The sequence below is a fragment of the Hyalella azteca genome, unplaced genomic scaffold (assembly GCF_000764305.2).
Source record: "Hyalella azteca isolate HAZT.00-mixed unplaced genomic scaffold, Hazt_2.0.2 contig10647, whole genome shotgun sequence".
Lineage (NCBI taxonomy): Eukaryota > Metazoa > Arthropoda > Malacostraca > Amphipoda > Hyalellidae > Hyalella > Hyalella azteca.
Window position 1 is genome coordinate 20,868 of NW_025940677.1, and position 20,798 is coordinate 41,665.

The 20,798-nt window shown below is 38.7% G+C and overlaps 1 protein-coding gene and 1 long non-coding RNA gene across 2 annotated transcripts; one reads left to right on the top strand and one right to left on the bottom strand.

Moving 5' to 3' along the window:
• Positions 1-6,401: 6,401 nt before the first annotated feature.
• On the bottom strand, positions 6,402-8,968 carry LOC108673954. Its single transcript, XR_001931011.2, has 3 exons — positions 8,595-8,968; positions 6,821-6,982; positions 6,402-6,472 (listed from the first exon to the last, which is right to left on the bottom strand). It is a non-coding gene; the product is annotated as an uncharacterized LOC108673954 (long non-coding RNA).
• A 969-nt stretch (positions 8,969-9,937) lies between these two features.
• On the top strand, positions 9,938-17,745 carry LOC108674019 (mitochondrial import inner membrane translocase subunit Tim10). Its single transcript, XM_018161920.2, has 4 exons — positions 9,938-10,122; positions 15,174-15,337; positions 16,172-16,388; positions 17,266-17,745. The coding sequence occupies exons 3-4, from the start codon at positions 16,216-16,218 to the stop codon at positions 17,390-17,392; spliced, it is 300 nt and encodes a 99-aa protein (XP_018017409.1). The 5' UTR covers positions 9,938-10,122; positions 15,174-15,337; positions 16,172-16,215; the 3' UTR covers positions 17,393-17,745.
• The last annotated feature ends 3,053 nt before the right edge of the window (positions 17,746-20,798 follow it).

A 20,798-nucleotide genomic window follows, 5' to 3' on the forward strand; every position in this document is an offset into this window, starting at 1 on the left:
AAAATAATAAGCCGAGTTGAAAGCAACAAGTTTTTTAAAGCTACAGAATTTAATTTACTCTGATCAAAGCATGTATATAAGAGATGTAAACGACGAGAAAAATTGTGTTAATTCATTCATTCTCATAACATTCGCTATATGTTTGCTAACGGTAGTCTGAATAATGCATGCACTGTTTAAGTGTTCATAATTCACAAAGACAAATCTACATGTACGTTGTATAAGTAGAACACTCGGTTCAAGCCTGAAAAATGGATAAATTTCAGGACAACTTCGGCAGGACGGCCGGCATGTAATTTAATCTTACATTTCTACTGGGAACATTGATCTCATAAAGGGATAAGATCTCGACTGTTTTTCTGACACCAAATGGTCATTTTGATCTGCTTTCGGAATTACTTGCTCCTATTACTCAGTCACGGTAGTTTAGGTCTAGCGTGATTGATGACGTGAGGTTGTCAACTTGGACATGCAGTAAAACTATATAAGCGCCTCCCTGATGTCCCGGGATCGCTACTGAGGAGTCCTTCATCAAGTGTGGACGTGTAGCATTAAAACTCGTGATTCACTTGTGTTGAAACGGTGTTTGAGGCCGAGTAATAATCTCTAGAATAAAATTTCGGCGTATAATTCAGTGCAAAAAGCAAAGGTAAGTGTCTTTATACAATGGACATTTCAGCTTCCGTTTTTAACTAATGATGACTTTAGGGGGTGTGAATGGAACTGGTACACTGTCGGTACCGTAGTAGGTAATCAGATCAAATTGTTTGCCAGTGTTGCCTTTATTTTATAGAGCTTGGAAGTTGGACGACATGGAAGATGTTATTTTAGTTTCATTTCGTAACTTTGTTTCGACACATCTGTGTGAAAGTGTAAGTTTCACACATCTGTGTGAAAGTGTAAGTTTCACACATCTGTGTGAAAGTTATTAACAAATCAAATGTAGGCCATGCTTATTAAATATTTAAAAATTATATCAAGTTTATAATCTCAAATGACACGATTCTCCTTCGAACTTTTTTCCTCAAAAAAAAAAAAAAAGAAAATCGGAGTTATTGATTCCTTTTTATAAACGCGTACTGCTTGAAATCATTCGCCTTTTATTGGGTTTTCAACTGTGGTTAGCTTTGGTATTTTTCCAACTGAAAACCTCTTTGACTTCCAAGTAAAATAAAGTGGAGTTACCTGTGCAGCGACAGCCCAGCTTTAATAGTGCAAATACTTTCGGATAGTTTGATAAGTATTTTTTTGCACTGCGAGAATTTCTTGTGGCTATTTGTGTATAGTCTTGGAACGGATATCCAGTGGAAATCTAGAGAGCACAATGTTAACGGTGTAAAATTTTATTTGTTTATAGGAAGCTTGTAAAGCTAGATATGCGGTTTGCGGTACATCATTCGGTAACAAATTTTATGTTTTCTTCATAACCATGCCGACTGAGATCATATAGCAAATCTACGATAAAGTGTTGATACATTCAGTGGTTCAATTATTTTCAAATCTAATGCTGAGAGTGCTCTTTTCAATTAAATATCTGTTGTCGTTCAATATATTCCTGAAATTCTGTGGTGAAAATCAGAGATACTAATATTCCGTAATTTCACTAAAATAGTAAAGAGATTTGAGAATTTTACATTGTTTGGAGAACTGATCTTAACTTGGCTATTTTGGATCCATTACAAGCATAGCAATTGCACACTCATAAATTTTTGCATCATTGATCTTAACCTTGTTTTTTTTTTCAGAAAGCTGTACCAGTTGAAAATGTCCCGGATCACCAAAATGAAGTCCGTTGCTGCGGAGACCAAGATGGACTATGAGCTGCCGTCTCCAGGACACACCATCTGCACCATCATCAGGGTGCTGGGCAACAGCACATACCTGGTGAGATGGCAGCCATTTTATGCGTTTCACTTGAACACACCACTTTTCACTTTTATGTGTTTCACTGAACAACAGTTTCACTGTTGTTCAGTTTGTTATACTGAAGTGGTTTGGTGTGTTATATACATCTATACATGTCAAATGTTCTCATGAATAATGCCTAGCGATTTATTTTATTTCTCATTTACCTTAGTGGCTGCAAGTTATGGCATGAATTTACCGTCGTATTGTTTAATATTGAATAAAATGACAAATTTTTTTCATTGCTGAGGCCACGTTTGACGACGTAATCTCCAAGTGCGTTACTGAAAACATGAGTCTTCTTTAAGTTATTCCGACTTATCCACTCTTAAGGCCTTTAATATTGTTCAATGATGATTAAGCCAAATCCATAATGATTAATAATAATATGACATCACTGTATTGAGTTTTTACCGGAGTATTCACGAGCATTACTCCGCTAGAAAGTGTTGTGTCATGGCAAGGTTCTATATCACTGATTACTTTAATTCAATTTATCTCTTAAATTGTTATATTCCAGCTGCGGTACGACTTTTAATCTCAGAACTCGTTGTTAATTTAATTATATTCATATCCAGGTGGGTGCTCCTGATGGAGAACAGTTCATCGCCTCAATGCCCGCCAAATTCGGCCGCCATGTTCACGTGAGACGACGCGGCTTCGTCGTGACTGAAGCCATCCTGAAGGGGAAGAAGGTCAAGGCAGAGATTGTGCGCATCCTGCAACGCAATCAAATAAAACATTTCCATCAGGTCGGGGTCTGGCCCGAGGCCTTCAAGTCCACAGTCTACATCGACAACTCTTTCGCTGCGCAGAAGAGGTATCGACTTACGAACGAAAGTGACCGCGGTGTTGTGCACGGTGAAAAATATTTCTTTATGGATGGGGACGACTGCCGGCCGGTGATGAAGAATAAGGAGCAAGATTTTGTTTACGGAGTGACCACATCATTTGATGAGTTAAGACTCGATGTTGACTCTCGCATTGAACCCAACTATAACAAGAAGGCCGTCACGTTTGTGATCACTGCGGATTCAGATGATAATGGCCATAAAGAACAAGGGTTTAGGGAAGAGAGCGATAATGAAGGAAGAAATGATGATGAAAGGAGCTGCATTGATGATGGAAGCAGTGATGAAAAAGAAAACAGCGATCGTCAGGAAAGCAGCGATGAAGAGGAAAGCAGCGATGATGAAGAAAGCTGCGATTATGGAGAAATCAACGATGAAGAAGTAAACGAAGAAGACTCAACTAAAAAGTACTCTTACTCCACGAATATAAGTACAGCGACGGTTTTAGAGGCAGGTTCTGGGCGAGCGGGCGCTGCCTTCAGCTTCGGATCCTTCCGTCCGAGAACTTGAGGTCTTCGTCTAGTGAACACTTCACCTGGGAACTCTCTTTGTATTATATGATATTTCATTGGTATAGTATTTAGTGTGCGCAGAGTTTCGTCGTGGGATAGACTAGTGAGGGGGCAACCTCAGTTTGCTAAAGTTTCATTTCAATGATCATTTGTTATGATAATTTTTGTCACCAACATCGACTAGGGTTTCTTTCTATTCAACGCTCAACCAATCCTGTCAATAAGCTTAGTGTTCTCCGTTCATTGAAATTCTATAGGGGATATTCAGGTTTTTGATTGATAGTTTTTATATTTATTCGAAATATAGTGTAATCTGATTAGGGTTTTCCTTCAAATTCATATTTCCCTTTACAGTCCTGTGATGTTTTGCACCATAACATCAGATGATTATTAAAAAAACACAACATGAAACAATCTTTCTCTTCGATCCCAATAATCAAGATGCGTTTCAACACAATCCTATCGGTAACTTTCACATATACTTTGTCAACTATTTTTTAGTTCTCTGATAACATCATTTATAACTATCGTATCCATTTCTGCTTAAAGTGATGCGTATGAACATAATTATTTTCTTTTATTTAAAGTCTCGATATATTTCTGATTCCAATCATTTTTGCCGTACTATGTATATAGAATGACAAAGCAGAGTTGTAGATAATATGTGCGCGTAACATGATCATGAATAAGCAACATGAAATGAAGTGGAAAATAGTTTAAAGATAGGAAAGTTGATGAGTGAAAAAATGAACAGTAATTTAATGTTTCTCAGCATTGAAAAAATTGCAGATAATTTTTGACGGGATGTATAAACAAAATAAATAAATTTACTTCTTACAATACAGAAAAACAGTATATTCTACGCAAAAATCCGTAGTTAATTTGTTTATATACGCGGTTAGGGATAAGTTGGCGTGAATGAAAAGGAAAGCCGCTATATGGCATATGTGATAGGCAAAAACGCGGGCTTCATGTTTTAATATTAGTTTCATTTAAAGATTTTTAAGCTCGCAATTTACATTAATTTCAAAGGTTCAGCATGACATCGGATAATGTTAACATCGAGTTAGATCCAAATTCTAACATATATTTTTAAAATTTTAATAGAGCAAAGTAAAGCAAAGTAAGAAATTCAGATGTAAACGGCACTTACACAAACGAAAGTATATTGGTTAGCATCAGATGCACTTGCAGATAATGTAATTCACGATCCAGTGGAACAACTTTCAAATAATTTAGCCGGTTTGTGTAAGTTACACCCGAGGGAACCCCATATCTTTGGGACACCCGGGGCTTTTGTATGGGGCCAGCAGGAGGAGATCTGCCATCCGGGGGATCAATGGGACTTTTTATGAACCCAACAGAAAGCCACCAGCCGGCAGAACCAACAGAGTTCAATACCCCAACAGGAAAGCCCGCAGCCTGGCGGAACAAACAAGACTCAAGTCTGATCCCAACAGAAGGTCTTGTTCCTATCAAAATAGGGCCCGCGGTTATAGGAGCCCTAGGCCAGGAGCCAAAGGGCCCTAGAGGGGCCCTTTGGCTCCTGGCCCTAAACGGGCCAGAAGCCAAAAAAAGGGGACCCGAGGCCAGGAGCCCCCATCAAAATTGGTGGACCCCAGGGGCCACACTACCAGAAAATGTTAATAGTTATAACAACTACGGCAGCCAATCAGCTAAGTAAGGACGGCTTTTCAAGCTAAACCTACCAATCACATACGAGAAATTGTCCGCTACGTGAACTAAAGCCGCAACGTGTACGTAGGCCGCTTCGCGTACCTAGGCCGCGTCGTGTACTTAGGCCGCTATGTGTATACTTAGGACGCTGCGTGTACTTAGGCCACTTAGCGTAATTAGGCCGCTACTTGTAAATACAGTATATAGGTCACTATGTGTCTTCAAGCTATTTGTTACAGTATGGCCCCAGGTAGTTGATATTCTGTCAGGCTACTTTACCATTAGTATTATTGATTACTACTTTACCATTAGTATTATTGATATTGATTCGTAATTTCAGTGATGTGGTTAAGATATATGATTAAAAGAAAAAAAACGTTAGTAGACCATGGATATATGGCCCATGTTGCCAAAATATAATGTATATTCAAGGTTAAAAAAATAATTACAAAAGATCAATTGCAAACAAACTGAACTGCAGTACAGACGTAGCATATATACATATAAGGTAAAAATGTGCGTTAAATAACCTAAGAAAGTATAGACAATAGAGCTCTGTAGATCTTGAGCCGCCTACACACAAACACAAATGATGAAAATTAATAACAATTATATAAATATTTGTACACAATGAATGTGAAAGTAATGTTGTTTATTGTCAGGAGGCCATAGCTTCGGTTTTTCTGCCCTCGCAAGCTGATGGCAAGTGAGTACACATTTCATTTCACGTATTACGTGAGCCCATTTTGATGACATCTAACATATATAGCAAAAAAATACACTGAAATATTGTGGGACGATTGATTTTTCTAGAATTTATGCTATGAATACAAGAGTTTATTGTCCAGGATTTCTTAGAGTTTTTTAAAGCTCACCGTAAGTATATACAGTATATGTCCGTGGCATCTTCCACTTAGAAAAATAAATTCTCATATTGTCCAAATAGACACACTTCCTGCACTAGCACTCATATATACGTCCTTTAGCTGGACCACACTGTGTCAGGATGACATACACAACGGAAAAACATCATAGTTATTTTTAGAATTTATTTGTGTAAAATTGCCAATCTTTTACCGAATGTCACGGAAGACTACATTCAACATTCTACGCCTACATTGCATTTTTCGTTACAGTTTCTCCTACAAATGGATGTAGATTGTATATCTAATTCACTGCAGTATTTGCATCGTTGTATCTGCAGTCTGGCAGAGTATTTATATGAAGCATGGGGATTTTTGAGACATTTTCCCCACAGTGGCACATTTGTGTGGGACTTTCCCCACGCGTTGAAGGAACCACGTAATCGGGGATTAATTGTGGGTCGATTTTGGAAGGATGACTTGAGGTCCCCCAAAACTCCCCCAGCGGGATGAGGTCTGGGGTTGCGAGGAGGGGGTGAGGGGCCCAGGCAGGGGTGCAGTGAGGGGACCTGTGTGGGGACCTGTGTGGAGCCCCTGAGGCGCAGAATATCCCCAGCAGAGCCCCACACACGCAGGCACTGAGCGCCCCTGCGAACGCCAGCGTCTGTGGCGACACGAAACATTCACTAATGTTATATTTATTAGCTATTCATTTATTGAAGCATGATGAACATTCATCGGGTTCTTAAAGTATTATGACCGAAAATATTCGTTTCAAATGCATGGAACCAATAAATTTATAAATTTAAATAATATAAGTTAAGGTTTAATAAATCAAATTATAAGTTTGTTACAACCGCAATGTGTAAAATTCACTTAAGGAATTTGATTAATTAAAAGACGATGTATCCTCAAAATGCAGATGTTTTCTACTTTTTACAAAATAAATGAAGAGGATTAAGAGAGATAAGAAGAGTTCTAGTCGCTAGATTGAAGTTAAAGGTTATATCACCGCAACTGTGGCAACACTGAGGCTGTCATGCAGTATTGCCGCCGCTGCCAGTGACGAGAAACCCGCTAGCAGACCGAGCCCCAGCAATATCTGGCAACACTGATGAACCGCGCGGTGGTAACACCGAAGATGGGGGGAGGAGGGAGGAAGTGGGGTTGCCATCTGCAAGTATAACATGAAGTTAGCGATAATTAATGAAGAAAATCACATTTATTATAACTAGACACGATCAAAATGTGATAAATATTAGTAAGAGAATTGAGCACCAAATTGCGAGCGATGCATTTTGGTGAATTTTTATAGCTTTGAAAATCTAATTTGAAATAATTTTTCTAAATATTGCAAGCCATATTCATGAATTGTATACGGCAACCGGAAATATCGTCTATCGGTGTTCAACATATATTTTGTCTCTTCGCTTGTGCGAGGCTGGTCAAATGAGCTATCTTATAAATAAATAAAAATATAACTCAGTACTCACTGCAGTGAGTGACAGAGAGCGCATTTTCTCGTCGACTAAAACGTGAAGTCACGGACAGACAGACAGACGGACAGACGGACGGACTAAATCACCAAAATGAACTAAAAATCACATCGCAGGTTACATTCGGCCTTGATGGCAGAGTGCCTACATTTAAATTCGAATGCAATTTATTACTTTATATTTACCCGATACTTGTAGAGAATAGATCAAACAGTTAATTTCCTCTTAACTATCATGCCGATTAACTATCGAATACAGACGCAAACTCAGCAACATCGTGAACTAGCGCTTGAGTGTCGCAACTGTCCGATGGTCATTACACTCAAACAATAATTTCGGGAAAATTAGTCATTTCTAGAGTGACACTCCGACCCTGGAAATGATTATATTGAGCTCTAAAAATGTAAACACGCATAGTTTGATTTTTAATGCATTTTCTCATTTATGGAAAAAAGGCGCTATATATTGTGCTCGTCATGTCTGTTTGTCTGTCTGTCCGTCTGTCCGTCTGTCTGTCCATCTGTCCGTCTGTCCGTGACTTCACGTTTTCGTCGACGAGAAAATGCGCTCTCTGTCACTCACTGCAGTACTGAGTTATATTTTTCAATTTTCTTATGATCATCTAATAATGAAGATGATATGAAAGAGATTAGAAATTTGAAATACTAAACTAAAATCTTTTTACACTAAAAATCTTTTTGTTATGATTTTGCCGCTTTGTGACATACAAATGGTCTATGGATTTTCATTGACTTTTCCATACGAATATTATTTTTTCTCATTCTTCACATTTTCAAACGGCCCTCAAATCACGAAGGAATCAACTTAGAGGTCAATAATTTTGCACATATCGTTTACTTGTGCACTTCCGCAACTTTTCCGCTCCATTTGAAAATACAAATATTTGAAAAAATGCACTACCCAACTTGTCAAAGACATATCTGATCAAGAACCAAATATATTCAGAAATTTTTACATAGTGAATAACATAGAAGGATATAAAAATTAATATTTTGTTTGTTGGTTTAGTGTGTAGTCTGTAGTGCTACGTCGCGTTGTCTGCAGGCTATTTATAACGCGATGATGAGGGCGGCAGACTCTTTCCTAGAGGTGCTCCCAGCTACCTTATCTTCATTTTAACGCAATTTATGTGATAATCATTGACTGATAATGAACGAAATCACCTGGTATAGTAATAAAAAATTAATAAAATACGAATAATATAACAAATAATCGCATTAGACATGTTATAACATAACAGAATTGCTTAGACGCTAAAACATCACTCACATTTTCCGATTTGAATTAGCATACTTTTGCAGTGTTATTTTTCTCTCAGTGATTTGATAAAAAAACATGTGTCCAATATTTTTCACGAAGCGGACCGAAAAATAAACAGGAAAACACTCCTGCTTAATGTTTATATTATATTTGGAACTCCGTCCCACAATAAATTAATATTTTGTCCAAATTTTGGTTTGCAGTCTCATCATCGGACAGCTTTTCTACAGAGAACAGCAGTAGCGAATGATTTCTATGCTGAATATAATGAATTTTCAATTATAGTTTTATATCTAGTTGGAGCAAATATACATCTTATATTTCGCAATAAAAATATAAATCCTTGAAATAAATCTAAAAAGTTTCACGAACAACCCACGGCGGAAGCCTCGTACACACTAGTGTCTCAAGAAAACTTCGCTCAGGCATCAGACGAAACGTTTTGGTGCTCACATCTCATTGGTTAGTCTGCTGAGGGTTGAGAACTGCACGCTGAGGGAACCGCGCGAATTCACTTGGCAGCTGAGGGTTGCGAATAGAATAGAAGTGTCGGCGTTGAAGACATAGGCCCATGACATAGATCTTGGTTTTTCTACTTGAGTTTCCAGTCCGAATTTGAAAGGCTTCTGTATAAACAAACGGATAAATTTAAGATCCACAATTGAATATTTGTACTAAATCGTCATTTCAGCAGAAGCAACTTGGATGAGCTGAAGAAACAGTTAAAGCTTACGGCGTTTCAACTCATTACAAACAAATTTATGCATTGTAACTTTCACAATGATACCTACACTTATATCAACACTACTGAGTTGTTATTGTAATTGCTGATCTTCTGCTATAAGGGTGTACCAGAGGTTACAGTTCAGAGTACCAAGATTCGAGCAAAGAGTTGCGGGTTCGATTCCAGCCCTCTTTGACAGTTTTTGGTCAAATCGGCAATGCAGCCGAGCATTTAGGCACAGCAGAAGTGGAGCATTGACTTGCGTGTGCGAGACCGCAACAAGCTCACATACAATGGACATTCCCTCAGTCACGTTTCTATGCGTCGGTTATTTTACTTAAATTTTCAGACCTACCATTATTTTATATCTTTACTAAGGTATATCACATGTGAAATGTATTAATGCAAAATTCATTGTCATATATATCGTCAAAATGTATTGAAATTGTGAAAAGTATCCTTTATTATGAATATTTTGCTATGCGCAAAATTCATTGCGAACCTAAGGGGATAGTTTAACAGATTTTCAGGAATTATGAAATGAAAAAAATGTACCGCTGATGCTCGGGATGAGGATTTTGTCGTACCAAACTTCCGGCTTTTAGAATTTATTGTTTCACATGTGCTTACTTATGGAGTAGCGTTGTAAATGTTGTCGGTGCCGGTAGTAGAAGAACTATCGAATGCCAATCCCGCATGAAGCTTGTCAAGCAGGCAAAGAAAGCTGAAAAATAGAGTACTTTTATTTTAAGTCATCGCCAGATCTTCCATGTTTCGTTTAAAGTCTCCTGTAACCAAAGTTGCCGTTGGCTGGTAAGTTTAATTCCTATTTCCTCGTCTCAACAGTCCACACCAAATAACTAGGATTAACTAATAACTAAATAAGGGACAGATGCAGTAAATTACTCTGCCTGACAGGCATAGTGGCAAAGCAGACTGCAGAGAGTTTTTTAGACTCTCCTTCAAGTTCAGTTTTGAGTCCTATAAGTAGACCAGCAAAGTATCAGGGATACCAGCACCATCATACACAACTAACACAAGATATTGGTTTAAATCTTGAGTAAATGGGAAAATTAAAAATAAACTGATTCTAAAAAATCACTGGTTTGCCACTATGCTGACAGGACTGAAATTTTTCTACTTGTTTCTGAAATCTTGCGGCTCCAACGTGACAAAATTTTTATACAATTGGAATCTTGCAGCCCAATTGTGCACTTTTGTTAACAATTAGGTAGGAGGTAGCTAATTAATCTGACAGAAATCTCGCCGTTCTGGAAATGGCAGGAAAGTTCTAATTGCAGCCCTAAAGGTAGATGTTTTCCATGTTTGCTCTGCCAACTGCCATGGCATAAAAATGTTATTATCCTAGGCAAGTCAGGAAAAGATCTACTCTGTGAGCCGCGACTGGATTTTTTGAGCCGCGAAATAATGAATTTTCAAGCCGTAAGTCTATTTCTCAAGCACGCTGGCTTGCCCTTCCATCACACGTCACGTGACCCATTTCGGAGCCGCGACATTTCTAAATCAATATATTTTACCTGACTTCCGAGCCGCGAGATTTCAAACATACATATAAATGGGAGATCTCGGGCCGCGAAATTTCCGTTAAAAGTAGATGTATTCCACCCCTGATCCTAGGTACATCCAAAGTCCAAACTAATTTAATTTATTGAAATATTGTAAAACTAAAAATAGTGTCATATACTTTGGTTTTTTTCTTTAAATGTAACATAAAGGAAGTCAATGAATCATACATTAATATTCTCAGCAAATCCTGGAAAAAATGTCAAAAAGTCATATTTTTTAAAAGTATGTAGCCTACTTCTGTTGAAGTGCTAAGGTCTATAGTAAAAAAAATATTTTCCATATCAAAGAACTTTGCTGAAAAAAGTTGTAGAGAGGTTATGGCTTTAAAACTTTATTGATAGAATTTTGGCACCTCAATCCTATACAGATTGCGGTGCCTCAATCTTTCTCCAAAATATATGATGGTTTTCACTAAAATATTCCTTTCTGTTTCAGATATGTTTTTCTAATTTTTTTATAGTGAATTTACTTTACCAAATTAAAATGGTGCTAAATTACAAGCCATCCTGTCACCTGTAAGCTTTCAGATAAAGAAGAAATGCTTTACGGCTGCTGAAATGCCAAACTCGGGATGTTGTATGTTTTTGGGAAATTTTCCCTCACATAACGAGTTTTTGGAAGTCATAGGTTTGCGCAGTTTGCACAAAATCGTCTAAATATTTTCTCTTTGCGCAGGTGTTTGCGCAATCCCGGCTATCAATTCTATGCCACGCAAGAGCAGTTTGTTGAGGAACAGACAAAATACTCCGTACAGTATGCTTTTAATTATCCTTCAATAATATATGATTTTCCTTGGAACGGAAATTTGGTGAATGAAAAATCTAGAACTTTATTTTAGAAGAAATTTTCTTCGAATGCATATGGTAAGGCCATCTGTTTAAAAGTCGCAGTTTACAATTACTGTAGGTTCTGTATCCAATAAGTGGAGTGTCAGATTTAAGCTGTACTATATGTCTTGCATTTTATTAGTGTTGGTTCAAATCGTGTAGTTGATATAAACTTAAATGACCAACAAAATATAACTTTTTAATAGGGAGATTCCATGTTTATTAAACTACAAGTAATGATCTTTATTTAATTATAGCCATGTTGAAATGTTTTTTTTTTTTTTTGAAGCCCGCTTTTAGATCATTAAAGCTTTTATCTACATCCTTATATTGTTAGTGACTATCGCCGCTGCCAGCAGGTCTTAAAATTTAAATGTTTAATAGACACAAGTTTGTATGAATAATGCCATTCAATATCATTAGCTACATTACATTAAGGGTGAAACATGGGAATGGCAATGATAAGTTCATCTGAAGCAACCTGTACGAAATTAGCATCAAACAAGCAAACAGATGTCATGCCAACCGGAACTTGACCACCGCAGCAGAGAGTACCGGTATCTTATGCAGCTAATGAATTTCAAAAACTTTGCTAGAAAAGAGATTGTTGAATTTTAGAAAAAAGGTGGGATAATTCAATGAAGTCTGGTGGCAGAACTGCAATCTTGATAGTTCACTGCGATTCGTGCTATGATAACCTACCGTATGTAACAAAGTTCTTTCATATTATAGTTCTAATTTTTTCACATTCAAAGTATACCACATGACATAACATGATGCGCCCAGATTTGGAAACCATAATTGCTCAAAAGAAGCAAAGAAAAAACGATAGACCATGGACTTATCATTCAGGAGATATCAAAGATATTCAATCAAATTCCAGACCCAATCAACATTGAAGATATTGGCAACCCATCCCTGAATGAAAAGACCATCCTGACCAAATGTTTAACTTGCAATCAACTTTTCCTTAATAGTTTTAGGGAATGCTGGCATTTGGACTATCTGACTTCACTTCATGGAAGATCTAAGTCCAGCAATGTAACTTCTAGTACGTAATACTGTTGAGATAAGAAATACCCATTGTACAAATTCATAGCGATCACCCTTGTGTATTTGGGAAATTAGAAACAGTAATTCCTTTGATTGTCGGTAACGATAACCTTATTCGTTCTGGAGAAGTAGTTACAGACTCTGGAAGAGAATTTTGCATAGATCACGAGATCAGTTTCTTCATGAATATTTTGTATTACATAGTCTAATTATGCTCTATAATTATGCTGTATTGACTTGATTTGTATTGTCCATTTATGCACATTGTTATTAGGTATTGATCATGTCTATTTTGCCGGCCGAGAGGATGTTGGGGAAAGTAGTCCTGACGTTGGCATACAGGTTTGTACTGTTGATGTACAGATTTGTGCCTTACTTGCCACAACCAGTCAATCATTAGAAGGCACTGATGGCACATCTTGAGCAATGTTGCTTTCTTTAGTTCTGTGATTCATGTCCGCTCAAATTCTGATCTATGAAAGAATCTTCCTACCTGGGTTGATGCCTTAACAATCTAGTCAATTCATATCCAACCGCAACAAAGTGCGGATATACGTTCATGGTTACTGTGTGTGATAGGGTTGCTGCACATCCATATTTGAACTATTTTGGCCTTTTAGGAGTGCTGCTGCCCACGGCGCATTTTTTACTGACATAGTATGGCGCAGAATAATGAAATGACAATATAAATTCCTGTGCACCTGGCACATCTTCCTGACCATTGCTGAAATGAAGCTTGCTGTGGACAAGGTCATTGTCAATGCTTAATGGCACAGTAATATCAGATACAGTAATATCACATCAATAATATGTTAATGTATGGATATGGTTATATCATATCAGAAAGGAAGAACAGGTAAAAATCACAGAAAATTTCATCTATTCTACATCTGTCATCTACAAAGGAAGAGGAGGACTTCTGAGTACTGTTAGTAATGGATGAGTGCACCCTGCATGCTTCAAACGTTTTTTAAAATCAAGTTTTATTTCAAGTGTCCCAGATTACCATTACCCAATTCCCAAGGAACAATTTGGGACGCTCTTATTTTGTGTCTAGCACCTTTTGAATAGCATATGGAATTTTTCTGGAGATGCCATACAATAGCCCTTGCAAAGACCTTTAAGGGGAGCGTCTAGGGTAAAATTTTGGATTTCGGCTTTTCCGGTTTTTAGTCTCATCTTAAAGCTGACATTCTGATCTATCCAACGGTACCAAAACCATCTCTGTACGTTGATTTATGCGTTCACGACAGATCATGAAAGGGAGGGGGGTGGGGTAGTTCTTCAACAAATAGAATGGGAGGAAATTCGCTGCGAGCACCTTAAATAGAGTGTCTGCTTGAAGTGCACCTTAGTTACCCGCCTAGCGTCGTATGAGGAGGTGTGCATGCAGTTGCTCCCACCATCCTTGACTGGAATCAAGCTCCAGTAACGTTTAGTTTTGTATCCGTGCTACATTGAGTGCCTATTCCGATGCGCGCGGGACTTTGACGGGCTGTACTGAAAAGTTAACTTATTGTCACTGCAAACCTATCTCCTCCTAGAGTTTTTAAGCTACAACAATGAGACATATACCATTCGATGCGCAACAAAATTATCTAGAACGTAACATGGGCATTTTTCTAATTTCATTATAGTTTGGATTTTATTCCGCAAAAGGGGTGGTAGCGGGGGGAAAATCGAAAAATTTGTGAAAAATTTACGAAAAATGCTCCCACACCCACAAAAATGAGAAATCCTAAAAACCCTCGTGTTGCGTTTTAGATATGGTCTTTACGCATCGAATGATATGTGTCTCAATGTTGTAGCTTGAAAATCCTAGGAGGAGATAGATTTCTACGGTACCCCCTTTTTTGGCTGTTTTCTAAGAATTTCACGTTTTCTTTCATTTTTTCGAAAAATTCACACGAACAAAAATGTCATAGAATTCTATTTTACATATGTGTACCAAGTTTCAGAGTGATCCGTTTGTACGTAAATAGCCGAGATAAATTTTACCCTAGACACTCCCCTTAAAATGAGCTTACACTCGTTTATAAAATGTTTCATGGTAAGAAGTTGTTAACAAAAAATGCTTGAACCATCCCTTATTTTCCTGTTTGACAGCACTTTTGGTTGTTCAGCATAGCACAGATGCATGGTGAAGTACATTTGTAACTAACACTTTGTATTGCAGGATTCCATTGCTTTGGGAGCCAAATGATAGTGTTATGTTTATTTGTAGACATGTGTGTTTAATATTTATTACATGTATTTATTTCATCACCTTTATTTTCATAATTTTCAGATATTCTCATTGTCGTACATTTTAAGTTAAGATCATTGTTTTCTGAGTTGATGGAATGTCATTTTCAAGGTTGAATCCTTGCTTTTATTAAATAGGATTTTTATGTGCAGGGTATTGGTGATTGCTGCTGGTATAGGGTCTTTTGCTTTGGCCAAGACATCGGTCATCCAACAGCGCAAAGAAAATAAGAAAGTTCGTGAACGGATAATGAGAGCTGTTGAAAGAGCTGGTGAAGAATCCTCGAAATCTGGTTGAGTTTTAAAGAATTCACAAGGTAATTTGTCAACACTTTTACTTAGTAATTCACTTTACTAGCATGACTTATCACTGCCAAAGGCATACAGTAACTTTTCACTGGGTGTACCGTATTGAATATTTAATCTAAACTGAGAGGATTTGTGGCAGATGTAATAGATAATATCTACCAACTGGATTGTAGCCATTGATGTCCAAATTATTGGAGCACTCGTGAATATAGGTATTTAATCTGTATATGATTAGGTATATTATAGCTAGCTTTTCGCCTTTCTTCCACTTATGAGGTAGATTTGTACTCAATAAAGTACCTACAGGAGACATTTCAGAATATTCCAATATAGAAGATCTTTTAAATGAAACCAAAAGCCTCCAGACTTGTTATATTCAGAATCTATGTTATTTTTTATACCTACCTATTCAAGTCATAAATGCTACCTACATATTTCAAACATTTAATGGGTCATGCACCAACTTGTTTGATGAAGTCTGCCTGGTATCTCATTAGGCTTCTCAATGAGGTCTCTGCACTCTGGATCTAATTCAGAACCGTTTCTATGATAAAACATTTAATGAGCTGGTTCAATGATAGGCACCATAGCACCAGATTACTCCTTCTGTATTGAGGCATGGAGAACACTATTTTTATTCACTTCTCCATGTCATGTATACATAACATCTGCATCAACTGACAGTTGGTAAAATTCATGTGGTATATATAATATATACTATATATCATTGTAATATTGGCAGCATAAATAAGTTGAATGATATCAGTACCAGGGTATGCATAATTAATTACATGTATTACAATCATCTATGTACAGAAGCTAATTGTGATCTGTTTTTTCAGGTTATTCCTTCGATTGTGAAGAGCAAAGATACAGAGAATAAGTGATGGCAAACTTAGCAGGCATGACGGCCGACCAGATGAGGCTGGTGCAGGACCTTGAGGTGGAGATGATGTCCGACATGTACACGCGCATGACCAACGCATGCCACGCCAAGTGCATCCCCAGCAAGTTTAAGGATGCTGAACTGGGCAAGGGCGAGGCTGTGTGCATTGACAGGTGATGTGGTGGCTGGGCAAGGGGGAGGCCGTGTGCATTGACAGGTGATGTGGTGGCTGGGCAAGGGGGAGGCTGTGTGCATTGACAGGTGATTTGGTTGTTATTGTTGTTAGTTGCGACCATCACACTCGCCGGGGGGGAGGCTCTGGTGGCGGGCGGGGGGCCGGAACCGGAAGAGGGGGGAGGTGGGCGAAGGCAGGGAGGGTGNGCGGTGTGCATTGACAGGTGATGTGGTGGCTGGGCAAGGGGGAGGCGGTGTGCATTGACAGGTGATGTGGTGGCTGGGCAAGGGGGAGGCGGTGTGCATTGACAGGTGATGTGGTGGCTGGGCAAGGGGGAGGCGGTGTGCATTGACAGGTGATGTGGTGGCTGGGCAAGGGGGAGGCGGTGTGCATTGACAGGTGATGTGGTGGCTGGGCAAGGGGGAGGCGGTGTGCATTGACAGGTGATGTGGTGGCTGGGCAAGGGGGAGGCGGTGTGCATTGACAGGTGATGTGGTGGCTGGGCAAGGGGGAGGCCGTGTGCATTGACAGGTGATGTGGCAACTCAATGTAACTTCAAAACTTACCCAATCCTGGCTGAAGCAGTTCATAATTATGATGCCAGTTGGAGGATGCACATGAATGATGACCAATAAACCAATTACGTTAGTGCCCCGGTTTATTATATCAAATTATCCAAATTTTGCAACACCGGTAATTTTTGGCGCGTGGTTGCACAGCACTGCTAGGCAATGCCTTCCTCCTGTAGTTATCTCCAACTAAGCTTATTGTAACGAGTTGCAGTTCCATTGCAAATCTTTGTAAATATTAAACGTTATTATTTCAAGCTTTTCTTCAGAAATTAACTAGTCATAATTTATTTGTCATTTTTTCAGATGTGTTGCAAAATATTGGGAAATCCACGAGCAAGTTGGGCGCAAGCTGCAGTCGCTGAGCAACCTTGACGAGGAGACCATGAAGAAGCTTCAGGAACAACAGAAGTCTCTGACTGGGGCGTCCTGAGGCCTCATGAGTCATCCTTAGGCATTTTGAGGGTCCTACGATGTCCTGAGGCATCCTGAGGGGTGCTAAGATGTCCTGAGGCGTCCTGTGGCATCCTGAGGCATTTTGAGGGTTCTTGAGGCGTCGTGAGGCATCCTGAGGCACTTAATACTGTTGTGTTCGCTGTGTCTGCGTACATTAAGAAAAATTAGTGAAAATTTGTCCATATAGTTATGTACGTAGTGATGCATCTAATGCCTAGGATGGGTAATTCTTACCCAGTAAAAGGGTGTATCAGTGCTGCATTCGCTCTTTAAATCTAGAATTCAAATTTGAATTTAATATTCGAAACGTATCAGTGCTGCGTTCGCTTTTTAAATTTAATTTTCGAATTTGAATTTAATATTCAAATTTTACTCCTGCTGTGCGTTTGAAAGTGTATCACTAAATGGACTATATGATTTGTCATTGTGAGTGCAGTTGTAGCGGCAAGCTAGAGATTCTAACGGCTGGTTTTCTCATTTAGTCTCTCAAACGATCGTTCATCTATATACGATTCCGGTGGCGAATCTGTTTGAATGGCTAAATATTCAGAAAATTCGCCCTTGCTAGAAAGCTTTAGCTTTGCTTTACAAACTTGCTGCTAAGTCCGTTTCGTGTGTCCGTGTCAAGAACATTCTCTTGTAACTAGTTAGTTTGTACGGCCTCCAGTTATTGTACATAATTAAACTTTTGTTATAATTTACACTTATCTTGTTACTTCAAACAACCTTTAATAGGATAATTGAACTTGAAATAATTCAAACTTCCAAAATGCCTGAACAGTGAACTGCTGTTACATGCTGTGCCGCATGGTGCAGAGAACAGTGTTGACCTGTTCTCTCCTTATCAACTTCGTTCTGTTGGCACGAAGTTTATTGCACATTCTCGCTCGTGTAAAGCTTCAAAGGACGCCATGAATTTTCCTTGGTTATCTTCACGCGGTATTATTTATTTTAAACTCCATTAACCATTATTCATTCTATGCTATCCTCAATAAATATTGATTTTTTCTTGTCATCAATCATATAAAATTTTTTTTGCTCGAAATGTGCAACAACGATCCAAGTCCCAACACCTGCAGCACCAGATGCACTCCTGCAAAAGGCATCATAAAGAAAGCAGAGTTTATAAGCACGCAATTTTTTTCACTTCGTATATTCAGTGCACTTAATGTAAACTCACATTAATTCTGGAATTTCATGCCCGAATATTAATGAATCAAGTAATTTCAATCCATCCAAAGTTATGCTCGATAGAAGTACGTATATAGTTTGTACTATTCCCGGCTTTGTTTAAAATTAAATAGTTTGTACTGTTCCCGGCTTTGGTGGCGGTTCTTGATCCTAACTTTGAAGGGTCTGGTAGAATTTATTGTAATTGCCGTATTGACCGACGGTTGGGAGTGTAGACGGAGGAAGAACCTTACTAAATGACTAAATATTATCTTCATTAATGACCTTAGACTATTTATGTTAGAGTTTGATCCCTCGTAATGGAAAGAAAGTGTCTTTAATCGACGATTGGAAACAAATTATTTACGCTTTTAATTCTATGCCTGGTAAAACCGGCAACTTGCCTGCTGGTTTTTGTACAGTTAAAGTAATTGTGTACACGAAGGAATATGGGCGGCCTAAACCTTGTACATTTTTAAATACGCCATCATTATTCCTTGTGTCTCTGCACTGAGGTACTGCACTGTCTCTGCACTGAGGTACTGCACTGTCTCTGCACTGCGGTACTGCACTGAGGTGCTGCACTGTCTCTGCACTGCAGTACTGCACTGAGGTGCTGCACTGTCTCTGCACTGCAGTACTGCACTGAGGTGCTGCACTGTCTCTGCACTGAGGTGCTGCACTGTCTCTGCACTGCGGTACTGCACTGTCTCTGCACTCGTAGGCCGCAGGGGGTGGGGGGGCTCTCTCCCCCACGGGGGGATCAGGACGCCCCCCCGGACCCCGAGTCATGTATATGATAATTATTCATTTATTAAAATAAATTAATTAACAAGATGCGATGAAATGTGGTGGAGAAATCAGTTGGTCAAATTGTCCAAGTATAGACACTTACTGCATGTAAGACTAATACGTTCTTCCACCGACTCGGTCAGGATGGCGCATACATTGGAGAACGTGCATTGATATATAGACCAAGTCTTACTAATTTTTATGCGTATAGACTACGTCACTTTTGGACAAGGTCTCACTAATTTTTATGCGTATATAGACTACGCCAGTTTTGGACAAGGTCTCACTAATTTTTATGCGTATATAGACTACGTCAGTTTTGGACAAGGTCTCACTAATTTTTATGCGTATATAGACTACATCAGTTTTGGACAAGGTCTCACTAATTTTTATGCGTATATAAACTACGTCAGTTTTGGACAAGGTTTTACTAATTTTTATGCGTATATACTACGTCACTTCGGCATGAGCGTGCGATGTTATTTTCATAACGGCAGAGACTTGGGATTTTGTCTGAATATTGACGCACTTGCTGAAATATGTGAGTCATCCTAACCATGTTTGGCCCGGCATTATGTCGTATCAGAGCTACGCGCGGAAAAATTAGCGAATGTCATTTTCTACATTTAGCAAGTGTGAAAAGTAATGAATAAATTTTTCAATTTAAATTAATATTCGTGACTTAAAGTCGTCCCTAGTTATTTTATAGTCTTAGTTCACATTTTCCGACGCTATTGCTATTTAACGTATGAATTCATACAAATTCACAGCAATAATTGATATATTTTACTACTAGGTTAATCGTTACAGGTAATTAACTGCGCGACTTTATATATTGATGTAAAATTAACAAAAATATATTTTTATTCATATATTAATGTGAAATTTAAGAAAACTGCTAAGCAAAACTGCTTGAATACAAGATTACAGATTTAAAAGTTCAATGAATAATAAATTAGGAATAAATACAAGTTTCCTGGTATAATAGTTTGGGACAACTCTGCGTAGGATGTCTGAGTGTCATTTCGATGAGAAGAGTGGCATCGTAGAGTGCAGAGTGGCGTGGGGACGCTGGTGGCAGACTGTGGCTGAGGTCCATCTCGAGGTGAGTGGCAAACGAGGAAAACTCAGACAAACGAGGGGAACTTAGACAAACGAGGGGAACTCGGACAAGCGAGGGGAACTCGCACAAACGAGGGGAACTCGCACAAACGAGGGAAACTCGGACAAATGAGGGGAACTCGGACAAGCGAGGGGAACTCAGACAAACGAGGGGAACTCGCACAAACGAGGAGAACTCGGACAAATGAGGGGAACTCAGACAAACGAGGGGAACTCAGACAAACGAGGGGAACTCAGACAAACGAGGGGAACTCAGACAAACGAGGGGAACTCAGACAAACGAGGGGAACTCAGACAAA

Bases quoted from the DNA above. Each gene is read 5' to 3' on its own strand.
- LOC108674019 (XM_018161920.2), top strand. From the start codon at position 16,216: ATGGCAAACTTAGCAGGCATGACGGCCGACCAGATGAGGCTGGTGCAG. The intron at 16,389-17,265 runs GTGATGTGGTGG...TCATTTTTTCAG, and splicing joins GAGGCTGTGTGCATTGACAG to ATGTGTTGCAAAATATTGGG.